The 11,965-nt window shown below is 33.2% G+C and overlaps 1 protein-coding gene across 1 annotated transcript; it reads right to left on the reverse strand.

Annotated features, from left to right (window-relative positions):
- Nucleotides 1-7,194: 7,194 nt before the first annotated feature.
- Nucleotides 7,195-11,526, reverse strand: LOC127156993 (troponin I, fast skeletal muscle-like). Its single transcript, XM_051100185.1, has 7 exons — nucleotides 11,417-11,526; nucleotides 10,644-10,676; nucleotides 10,462-10,498; nucleotides 10,202-10,330; nucleotides 7,861-7,950; nucleotides 7,561-7,737; nucleotides 7,195-7,449 (listed from the first exon to the last, which is right to left on the reverse strand). The coding sequence occupies exons 2-7, from the start codon at nucleotides 10,649-10,651 to the stop codon at nucleotides 7,360-7,362; spliced, it is 531 nt and encodes a 176-aa protein (XP_050956142.1). The 5' UTR covers nucleotides 10,652-10,676; nucleotides 11,417-11,526; the 3' UTR covers nucleotides 7,195-7,359.
- Nucleotides 11,527-11,965: the final 439 nt, after the last annotated feature.

Below are 11,965 nucleotides of genomic sequence, written 5' to 3' on the forward strand. Positions count from 1 at the left end.
TTGTTTTAGGTTTCAGGGTGTCTGTCTAAGTGCCTGTGGAAATTATGTGCCCCAACATAGTTTGGCATCTTCTTGCATTTGGTGCAGTGGGGTCAGGAGATATACTTAGCAAGTCAGCTCCTCGCAATTCAACACTTGAGCTCCTTGGAGAAATCTAAGAGGGTCCCTGAACATGGCCGGACCACACAAGCTATTAAATCCAGGCCAGCCTGACCTTACATGGAGGCGCTGAGAGCCCTGGAACCAGAAAGAGGAGCTGATGGGTGGGCTGGGTGTAAAAGTACAAGCCTGAAATGGTTCAGGGTCCCCTAGTGAAAGTGCTGGGGGTTCCTGTGTTGTCTTCATGAAAAATGAAATGGTCAAGCCCAATATATTTGTAGGAACAGCTGGGATGGTTGAGATAAATAGTTTATTTGTTACAATCTAAATATTTAGATTAGGAAGTTCTCATTAAAAATGTGTCACGTTTTACAAAGGCCCTTAGAAATATTCACAATAATATACCCACTAATAATACTAAAACAAAGCATTCTTTGTTATATTATGATAAATGATTGCTTGTATTTAAATGTGTTTATAATTAGTTACAGAATCATGCGATATTATGAGAGAAGTCATTATGACAAAAAGTTTAAATTATGAAATAAAAAAGTCATAATTATGACAAACTGTAGAAATTATATAATACGGAGTCATAATGATTTGATTAAAAAGTCTGAATTTTGGAATAAAAGTTGTAATCGATCTACAAAAAGTTGAAATTATGAGATTAAAAGTCAGTTTTTAAAATCAAATTAGATTATCAAAGATTATCAAAATTGAAATGATGAGAGAAGTCATAAGTATGACAAAAAGTTTAAATTAAAGATAAAAAGTCATAATTATGACAAACAGTGAAAATTCAGTCAATGATTTGATTAAAAAGTTGAAATTTTGAGACAGAAGTCGTAGTGGTCCCAAAATGTAATAACAATAATGAAATTATGATAATGAAAAGTCAATTATTAAATTTAAAAGTCAATTTGGACATAAACTCAAAATTTGAGATACAAAGTCAAAATTATGAGAAAAATCATGTTTATGACAAAAGGTTTCAATTATGAGATGAAAAGTTATAATTATGACAAAGAGTTGAAATGATACAATACTGAGTCATAATGATTTGATTAAAAAGTTTATATTTCAAGATAAATGTCATAGTAGCCCCCCAAAGTTCAAAATTATGAACAATAATTATTAAAAGTCAACTTAAAATTTGAGATACGAAGTTACAAAATCATGTTTATGACAAAGAGTTTAAATTATGAGATGAAAAGTTAATTATCAAATTCAAAAGTCAGTTTGGACATAAACTTTCCAAATTTGAGATGATTAAAGTTGAAATTATGAGAGAAGTCATAAGTATGATAAAAAGTTTAAATTATAGATAAAAAGTCAGAATTCTGTGGAACAGTGGAAATTATGTAATACTGAGTCATAATGATTTGATTAAAAAGTGGAAATTTTTAGACAAAAGTCATAGTAGTCCCAAAACTTTGAAATTATTAGTATCAGAAAATTAACAGTATCAAAACTATGAGTTAAACCTGTGAGATAAAAGTCAGTTATTAAATTCAGAAGTTAATTTGTACATAAACTTAAATTTAAATTATGAGATGAAAAGTTATAATTATGACCAACAGTCAAAATGATATAATATTGAATCACAATGATTTGATTAAAAACTCAATTTTGAGATAAACATTGTAATAGTTCTAAAAAAAAAAAAAAAGTTATAAGATAAAAGTCCATTATTAAATTCAAAAGTCAATTCACACATTAACTTTCAAAATTTGAGGTACAAAGCTGAAATTTAGAAAGAATAAGTACAAAAAAGTTGACAAAAAGTTTGAATTAATAAATGAAAAGTCCTAATCAGTGTTGCCAGTCCATGGTCTTCCCGTGGAAGCTACTAAAACACTGTTGCCGTGGGTTTTTCCTGTCCAAGGGTTGAAGTGCCCCCAGTAACATGATATTTAGCCCCTGGAATGCAAATTTTACCGGGGGAACCCACTGAAAAACGCGTATTTTACCCAAAGTGTGTTTTGTAAGAATCATGTTTGCATATATAACCAGCTGTCTCAGCCATCAATGTGTTACATCCATAATTATTTTCACTAATGTTTACAAAAGTGGAAAGAACTAGGGAAAAACTACCTCATGTACCATGTGATTACCATGTTTTACTGTTTGGGGCATGGTACTAAGGTATTACCATAGTATTCTCAGGGGACCATGTAAATAACATGGTACATGAATATGGTACTGGAATCATTTAGTAGCATTTCATAAAAAAGTATCATGGTTTTTACAATATGATATTATTACAGTATTGTGGTACTACTTCAGTATTAGTTTTTTTTTTTTTTTTTTTTTTTTTTTTTTTTTTTTTTTTTTTATTAGAATATGCAAGATGTACATAAATTGGGATCTCAAACAGGGATAAATAAACCAACAAAACAAACAAACAAACAGAGAGAAAAACAGACAGGCAATACAAAAATCAATGGTTCAGGAACTGTCAGATGTGTGCATTTGTGTGTGTGTGTGTGTGTGTGTGTGTGTGTATGCATATAAAGATAACTGTGTGGATATGTCACAGTACATGAAGCACACAGAAACAATAGATGACAATATAGTAATGATAATAAGATAACCGGAGGATAAATCAGAACAGTAGTAATAGTAATGATAACAAAATTATTAGTAATAATATTAATGATAGTAATGAGGAGGTGAGGGGGGGGTTTTGGGAATCAGGAAGAGGACTAACAATAATAATAATAATAATAATAATAATAATAATAACAATAATAATAATCATTATTATTAGAAGAGAGGGAAAGAGCAGGAAGAAGAAGAAAGAAAAAGAAAAAAAAAAAAAAGAGAGAGAGAAAGAGAGAAAAAAGAAAGAGGAACAGACAGTAGAAAAAGATGTCTAAGAAGATGAAGGGAAGAGAAAAGAAATAGAGACAAGACGCAGAGGAAAGTAATAATAATAATAATAATAATAATAATAATAATAACAATAACAATAACAATAATAATAATAAAGTACAAACAAAAACAAAATAACAATATTAATATTAATAATAATCATCATCAAAATAACAATAATAATAATAATTATCATCACTATTACCATTATCACCATAGTGATAATAAGACTGAAAGAGGTAAAACAACACCAATAATTATGTGAGTATATGAGGAGGAGGTGGAAGTTATATAATCAGCCTTGAAATGCAGTGTGTGTCAGTTGCTTTGTGATGCATTAAAAAGGTATGACGTTCGGCACGGATCAGTCCAGTGTAATGCCCAGGCTGCCATGCCCACGTCTCCCTTACCCTGTGAATGAAGCCTTTTTTTTTTTTTTTTTTTTCTCCTTTTCCTTTTTTTCCCTTTCCTTTTTCTTTTTTTTTTCCTCTTTCAATCTGTTTATTTATTTATTTATTTATTATTATTTTTTTTTTTTTTTTCTCCTCCCCCTCTTTTCTCCTTCTCTTTCCTCCTCTTCCCTTCATCCAATCCGTTTTTTTCCTTCTTTTTTCCTTTTTTTTTTTTTCCCTTTTCTATTTAAAAAAGGACATAAATTGAGAGAAACAGCAAAAAATAGAATGGATAGAGTAAATAGAACAAGAGAAATAAAGCGGTACGTAAAGATTTTTTTCTTTCTTTTCTCCCCCTCCCCCTCCTCCCCCCTTTTTGGATGTTTAATTTGATGAAGTACTAGACACAGTTTCCAACTCTTCCTATCCCCCTCGCCCCCCCCACCTCTTGTTCACATACTAATGAAGATGTTGTTGGGGAATGACTCCAGACAAAGAGGATCTTCCATAGAGATGTATTCTGTTAATAAGTTTTTCCAGGATGAAATGCAAATGGTATTTCTTGATTTCCAGTTCATGAGGATAGTTTTCTTGGCGATAGTTAGAAACACCAGTAGTAACTGACCATTTGAATTATTTATATCTATTGTGGATATGTCACCTAATATGCAGAGGGAGGGAGACAGTGGGATGTGACATCCCATAAAGTTTGAGAGTGAGTTGGTGACCTTTTCCCAGAATGTTTTAATCGAAGTGCAGTGCCATAGGGCATGAAGATAAGTGTCAGGTGTGTTTTGTGTGCAATGTGAACATGTCTCTGAGGTGAAACCCATTTTAAATAATTTCTGCCCAGTTAGATGAGTTCTGTGGAGTACTTTATACTGTATGAGTTGTAAGTTAGCATTTCTAGTCATGGAATATATGTTTTTGCAAATTTGAGTCCAAAAATCAGCATTGGGAGTAATGGATAAGTCTGATTCCCATTTGATGGTTGGTAGAACTAATGTGTTGTCTGATTTTGATATCATTTTGTATATTTTGGAGAGTAATTTTTTGGAGGAAGATATATTAATAAACTCTGAAATTTTAGGGGGTAGGTCTAGATTAATTGGTTGGTTAAGTAATTTTGATTTAATTGACGATTTGGTTTGTAAATATTCCAAGAAGCAATTACTCCCAATGCTGTATGTCTGGGCTATATGGGAAAATGTTGCCAGGTTGTTATTATTAATAATATGCTGTAATTGTGTGATTCCCTTATCTGCCCATGTGCGAAAGTTGAGTGGCTTCTTGTTAGCTAAAAAATCAGGGTTATTCCAAATTGGGGTGTATTTACATGGTATGAGTGGGGAGTTTGTGATCTGATGGAACTTCCACCAGGCTGTCAGAGTTGTTTCTATTGTTGGCATTTTAAAACAGTGATGTTTTTGGATTGTTTGACTGTGAAAAGGTAATTCTGAGATGTTAATGTCTTTGCAGATTGATTGTTCAATATCTTGCCATGTGTAATCTGATGAGTTAGGTTGAATCCATTTGTATATGTTTTGGAGTTGATTTGCCAGAAAATAATTGTAAAAATGTGGTGCTTCTAATCCACCTTGTGATTTAGGTTTCTGTAAGGTAGTTAATTTGATTCTTGGGGTCTTGTTTTCCCAGTAGAATTTTGTGATAATTGAATCTAGAGATTTAAACCAGATACGAGTGGGCTGTGTTGGAATCATTGAAAATAGGTAGTTTATTTTTGGGAGTATAGACATTTTTGTTGCTGATATTCTGCCCATGATTGATAATGGTAATTTCATCCAACGTTGAAGATCGTCATCTATTTTTTTAAGTAATGGGGTATAGTTGAGTGCAAACAACTCTGACAGCTTGGCGGAAATATTGATACCCAAATATGTAATATAATTGGTGCACAAAGGGATTTGTGATGTTTGGGGTGTCACATCCACACTCGTGGAATTTAATGGAAGAATAGCCGATTTATTCCAGTTAATTGAATATTCAGAAATATTAGAAAAGGTATTCATGAGTTGTATTGTTTCTTGTAATGATTTTTGGGGGTTTTGTAAGTATAATAATATATCATCAGCGTAGAGACTTATTTTATGGTGTATGTTTAATGTTTGAATTCCTTTGATGTAGTTGTTTTGACGGATAGCTGCTGCAAGTGGTTCGATGAATATGGTGAATAGAGATGGAGAGAGTGGGCATCCTTGTCTAGTTCCCCGGTGTAGAGTGAAGCTGCGTGATGTTAGTCCATTAGTAATGACAGTGGCTGAGGGTGATGTGTAGAGAATTTTAATCCAGGTAATGAATGACTCCCCAAAACCAAACCTCTCTAATGTGGAAAACAGGAATTTCCAGTTTACTTTGTCAAATGCTTTTTCCGCATCAAGGGTGACTATGATAGATTTGTTTTTGTTTATTGATGAGTGGTGAATTAGGTTTATGAGTCTGCGTGTGTTGTTTGATGCTTGTCTACCTTTAACGAAACCGGTTTGATCGGGATGGATTATAGTTGGCATGATTTTTTCTATTCTATGGGAGAGAGCTTTAGCAATTATTTTAGTGTCTACGTTAATTAGTGAGATTGGGCGATAGCTTGACGGTAATGTTGGATCTTTATTGGGTTTGAGGAGGAGTGCAATTGTGGCTGTGTTCATGGTGTCTGAGTTTTGATTTTTGTTTTGATTCGCATATCAGCCGGATGAAAAGTGGTGATAAAATAGACCAAAAGTGTAGAACTCAGCAGGGAAACCATCAGGACCTGGTGATTTATTGTTGGGCATGAGTTTAAGAGCATTAGAAAGTTCTTGTTCTGATAAAGGTAATTCTAGAGTATCTATTTGCTGTTTGTTAAGTTGAGGTAAGTTGATATTGCCAAGAAAAAGATTTATGTCATCCTGGGATGGGTTCTTTTCAGGGGAATATAGTTTACTGTAAAATTTTTGAAAAATTTGATTTATTTCTTCTGGTGAATTGGTGGGTGTCCCTGCTGAGTCCTTAATGACCGATATAGTTGTTTTTTCTTTATTGTGTTTGATTTGATTAGCCAGGTATTTACCAGATTTATTACTATGATGGAAGTGCTCTTGTCGTAGTCTGTGAATAAGGAATTGAGTATGCTTATTAATTAGTTTGTTTAATTGTGATTTATATTTTCTTAGCATATCCTGTGTTTCTTCTGTTGGGTTATTTATGTTGATGTATTCTAGTTCTTTAATTTTCTGTTCTAATTCATCTTGTTGTTCTGTTCTAATTCATCTTGTTAAATCAATTTAAATCTTCCTATATGCCTTTGAAGATCTTTCATCAAATGTAAACACATATTGCAGACAAAAATGTTATATAAAATCTTATGTAAAATTATGATTCAAAAGTTATTGCCACAAAATAAATGAATACTTTTCTTCAGCAAGAATGCATTCAGTTGATCAAAAGTTACAGTAAAGACATATATAATGATTTTAAATAAATTATTTTTAAACTTTCAATAAAGAATCCTGAAGTTCCTCCAAACTGTTTTCAGCATTGATAATAATCAGCAGCAAATCAGCATTTTAACATGACTTATGAAGTATCATGTCACACTGAAAACTGGAGTAATGATGCAGAAAATTCAACTTTGATCACAGAAATAAATCTTTTAAAACTTAAAACTGTTATTTTGAATTAAAATAATATTTTACTGTATATTTAATCAAATAAATCCAGTCTTGGTGAGTTTAAAAGACTTTCTTTTTTAAAAAAGATAGTGTATGTGGTAATATAGTTAGCGGTTCAGTAGTGCTGTAACTCTAACAAAAACACAAATGCAAATACATATGTATACACTAATCTTTAATGCCATGCCATTCAACACTGGGACAATGTACAATGTGCAAAACGGTCCAAGAAAAATGTTTTTATTGGAACGGGAGGTTCACAGGATAGAAAGATGTTTGCCAGAGATTTTTTAAGACATATGGGAGAATAAACACAATCCATCTTAAGCCTCGGACTCAAACATCTTCTTCCTGCCGTCCATACCAGCCTTATCTTCAATGTTCTTACGCCAGTCGCCGACTTGTTCTGCAGACTGTGGAAAAGCAAAAACACCAGACGTGAGCATAGGAAGATCCAGACCAGATACATTCCGCTTGGAGATGGCCAAGCACAGACAAGAAACATTTCTGAATCTGCAACCCACCTCCTCTTTGACCTCCTTCTTGACTTGTTTGAGGTTGGCTCTCAGGTCCATGGAGACCTTGTGCTTGGAGCCCAACAGAGCCTGAAGCATAGCGTCGGCAGACATGCGCACTTTCTTCAAAGCAGGCTTCTTGAATTTGCCCTGCAGGTCGACCACTTTGATCTTCAGATCCTCTATCTGTACACACATTAAACAGGAGTCCAAATGAAGCGCAGAGAATAAAATATTTCTCTTTATTTGTTTCTTTGCAGAAACAAAACAGATGAATCACTGAACAAACTTTGGTGTCATGATTTTTACCTCCTTGTTTGCCTTGGCAACCTTTGCCTCCAAGTCATATCTCTCCTCATCAACCTTGTCGATCTGTTGGTGAAGCTTCTTGCACAGCTCCTGGAAGGCCCAACAATATTATACATATTGATTATCAGATACAGTTGAGGTCAAAAGTTTACATTCAGAAGGAAAAAACAAGCATTAAGAGCCGGGGGGTGAAAACTTATGAACAGAATGGAGATGTGTACATTTTTCTTATTTTGCCTAAATATCATGTTTTTTCAGAAGCTACAGAAGATACTTACATGTTTCCCAGATGACAAAATAAGTAAAATTTACCCTAATCTTCAAATTCCAAAAGTTTTCACCCCCCGGTTCTTAATGTATCGTTTTCCTTCTGAAGCATCAGTGAGCATTTGAACCTTCTGTAATAGTTGCATATGACTCCCTCAGTATAAAAAGATGGATTTCAAAATCATACAGTCATTGTTGGAAAGGGTTCAAAAACACAAAAACCAAAGAATTTGTGGGACCTGAAGATTTACAGCAGGTAGTTTAACTGTTCAGGACAAACAAGGGACTCATGAACAACTATCACTAAACAAAAATAACACAGATGTGGATCATTCATGTAACAACACAGTATTAATAATCAAGCGCATGTAAACTTTTGAAAAGTCATTTTTATAAATTCAACTATTATTTTCTCTTGTGGACTATATGTAAACATTTTTAATGTGAAATATCTTATTTTATTTGTCTATCTGTCTGTCTATCTAACATTTATTATTTTTAGTTTTACTTCATGTACTAAATGAACAAAAACTGAAATAAATATTAAGAAAAAATATACAAAAACACAACAAATGTATTAAAAATTCACAAAATTAACAGAAAACATTCAAAATATGAATAAAATCTATAAATAATGTATATTAATATGTTGTCGTCAAAATAATTATACTACTTATAATAATATATGAAAGCTATGCCTTCCTGTAGCTCAAATAGTAAAGCAATGAAATCAATGAAATTATATAAAACTTATAAAACTTTCATATATGTATGAAATTATGAATATGATTGTATGTATGGTTGCGTGTGTGTAAAATACTACAAAAATTGTGAAAACTGATACTATAATATGTGACTCTGAACTACAAAAACCAGTCTTAAGTAGCATGGGTATATTTGTAGCAATAGCCAAAAACACATTGTATGGGTCAAAATTATCGATTTTACTTTTACGGCAAAAATCATTAGGATATGAAGGAAAGATCATGTTCCATAAAGATATTTCATAAATGTACTACCTAAATATATCAAAATTCAATTTTTGATTAATAATATGCATTGCTAAAAACTTAATTTGGACAAGTTTAGTGGTGATTTTCTCAGTATTTTTATTTTTTCGCACCCTCAGATTCAAGATTTTCAAATAGTTGTGTCTCGGTTAAATATTGTCCTATCCTAACAAACATACATCAATGGAAAGTGTATTTATTCAGCTTTCAGATGATGTATAAATCTCAATTTAAATAAAATTGAGCCCTATGACTGGTTTTGTGGTCCAGGGTCACATATTAATATGATCATAAATACAATAATTATATTATTTAACAGTTACGAAGAGTTCAAATGTCATCCCAGTCAAAAATGAGGTAACGATACTGAGTGAATGATCTCCACACATAGTATATGTTCATCAAGTACTTTCATTTCAGATGCACTAAACCTCCTGCTCTCTCTATTGCATCCAACACGGAAGTTACTTAAACTGCAATTCATCGACTGGCCGCTAGAGACTGGCTCCAAAAGGGAGTCAATCCCATAGAGTCCCCATGTTAAAATGCCCAAATGTTTACAGCCTGGTACAAAAAGTGGTTTTGGCCTATATAGCTAATTTTGCCCTTCATGTCAACTGTGTTATATTAAGTCTTAAAGTTCTGCATAATTTAGGGCGTGGCTACTTGAGTGACAGGTGTGGATTGCCACTGCTGTCACCACCGTCGCGCTAGGCGGGCGTGGTTTCTGCAGCCAGCTCCATCCACGTCCTGCCTCTTCGCCCATTTTCGATTATCCGGGAGTGACGTGCAGTGACGTGATTCCAAGATGGCAACGGCCGACTCCCGCCCACTAAGAGCTTCAGAAATGCTCTTTAGAAACCTACGGGTGACGTCACGGACACTACGTCCATATTTTTTACAGTCTATGGCCTCAACCCATTTAGAAGTATCAGTACTTGCATAGAAACCCATACAAAGTATCCAGAAAGAAATGCAAATTTTAAAGAAAAATGTCAGATGTACATAGAGACTTTTGCATCTGAATTCTATTATTGTTATTAGTAATAATATAGCATTGGCACCTGCAGCTCTTGCGAGGATCCAGGCAGACTGAGAGCAGGGCAGTTTTCATTCATATGAGCCTCCTTATTAGCGACAAGCTGCTTGGCTTCGGCGTCCAATAGATTGAAGGCAATGGAGAGCACCAGGCTCTGTTGACACACACAGATAAAAACTATACTCAAACCATATAGGCCTATCTTTTTTAAAAATGTAGTCATTTTAGCTAGACTTTACGTTTAAAATATGCAATTTATGAAATGACGGTAAAAACATGTCTTACCTTCAGATGATGCCTACGGCTGGAGGTCATCTTTTTTCTGTTTATGAAAACAAGTTTACCATGAGACATTCTGTGCTTATGCTGCATTACTTAAACTCAAACACAACTGAAAATAAAGTCCATAGGATTCTAAATCAAAAATAAAGAACAAATCACAAGCCAATTAGAATCAGAATACTTACTCTGACATCTTGGCGGTTTAGTGTGTTCTCACCCTGGATTGGATAGAAATCATAAGTCATTAGATATCATTTACAAAGTTAATCAGCTAGTCCAGGACAAGCAGTTTTAGTTTTAAACTGACGTGTGGTAAGAAATACATTCAATCAGAGACACCCAAGTCTAAATTTAGTCCTACAGTCTTGAGACGTCCTCATGGACAGTTCATTTGACACTTGACTTTTTGAAGTACTACTTCAACAGTCATGAAACATGATACCAGAGATCAGCTGCTGTATTCAATTAAAATTTAATTAAAGTATTTTATAGTTACACTATCATATCAAAGATAAGTATTTGAATCTTTATATTACATACTGCATTTTAAGCACTTAGTTAGCAGATCTTATCAAGAAAAACAAGTCCAAGTTATGTGATTTATGTAGAATTGACTGTCACATCAATTAGAGCAGATTAAAATATATTTAAATTATGTTCAATTAAATATTTAGATATCACTTCCTTTCAATGTATAAATTAAAAACCCATTATAAAACTTAATTTAACAGAAATCATAGCAATCAAATTGTATACTTTATCTGGTAATTCATCACACTTATTAACATATTCTATCTGCTCATGAATATTAATAAACAATATGTGTCTAGACACATATTGGCTGCGAAAATCAAGCAAATGTGTTTCTAACCAACAAGAAAGATCCAAACCCATGCACTGATGTTGGTCCTTTGTCCTTTACATACAGATCTAGAGAGATTTCTGGATTGACGCTCACCTATGAGAGAAGAAGAGGGCAGTACACACTTGGAAGAAGAACTGGAAAGACTGGTGAGCCCCAGAGAGAAAAAAAGTAAATAGGATATATATGTTGAAGTCTGATGGCTCAGCAGATCCTGGGAGTCCTGTTTATGGAAGTGGATTCCTCCTCAGACCAATAGGCCGCTGAGCTCCTGAAATATCCCGAAGCCCATCCTCAGCAAGACTCATAAATTTCCCTTTCCTTCAAGACGCCTATGCGTGTGTGCTGTAAACGGAAGCAATGCTTAACACACCAAAATTCATTACACATGAACCAGTTGAACAAAAGTAGTTTGTTACTTACCATATAGCAAAAGAGGAGATCTCTAAAAATATCAGCTGAAATGCCATCCATGTTTCTTTTGGACGTTGTGTACAAATTAAATTAAATTAAATTAAATTAAATTAAATGAAATGAAATTAAAATCTAATTAAATGAAATTAAAAATCAAATTAAATGAAATTAATTTAATTAAAAATTTAATTAAATTAAAGGAATAAAAATAGAGCAGTGGAGTTGAGAAAG

Source organism: Labeo rohita, chromosome 25, assembly GCF_022985175.1.
Source record: "Labeo rohita strain BAU-BD-2019 chromosome 25, IGBB_LRoh.1.0, whole genome shotgun sequence".
NCBI lineage: Eukaryota > Metazoa > Chordata > Actinopteri > Cypriniformes > Cyprinidae > Labeo > Labeo rohita.

What these genes read in the sequence shown, in the direction of transcription:
- LOC127156993 (XM_051100185.1), bottom strand. An exon ending in GCCGTAGGCATCATCTGAAG is followed by an intron (nt 10,331 to 10,461) that starts GTAAGACATGTT and finishes GTGTGTCAACAG; the next exon opens with AGCCTGGTGCTCTCCATTGC. An exon ending in AGAAGGAGGTCAAAGAGGAG is followed by an intron (nt 7,450 to 7,560) that starts GTGGGTTGCAGA and finishes GCTTTTCCACAG; the next exon opens with TCTGCAGAACAAGTCGGCGA.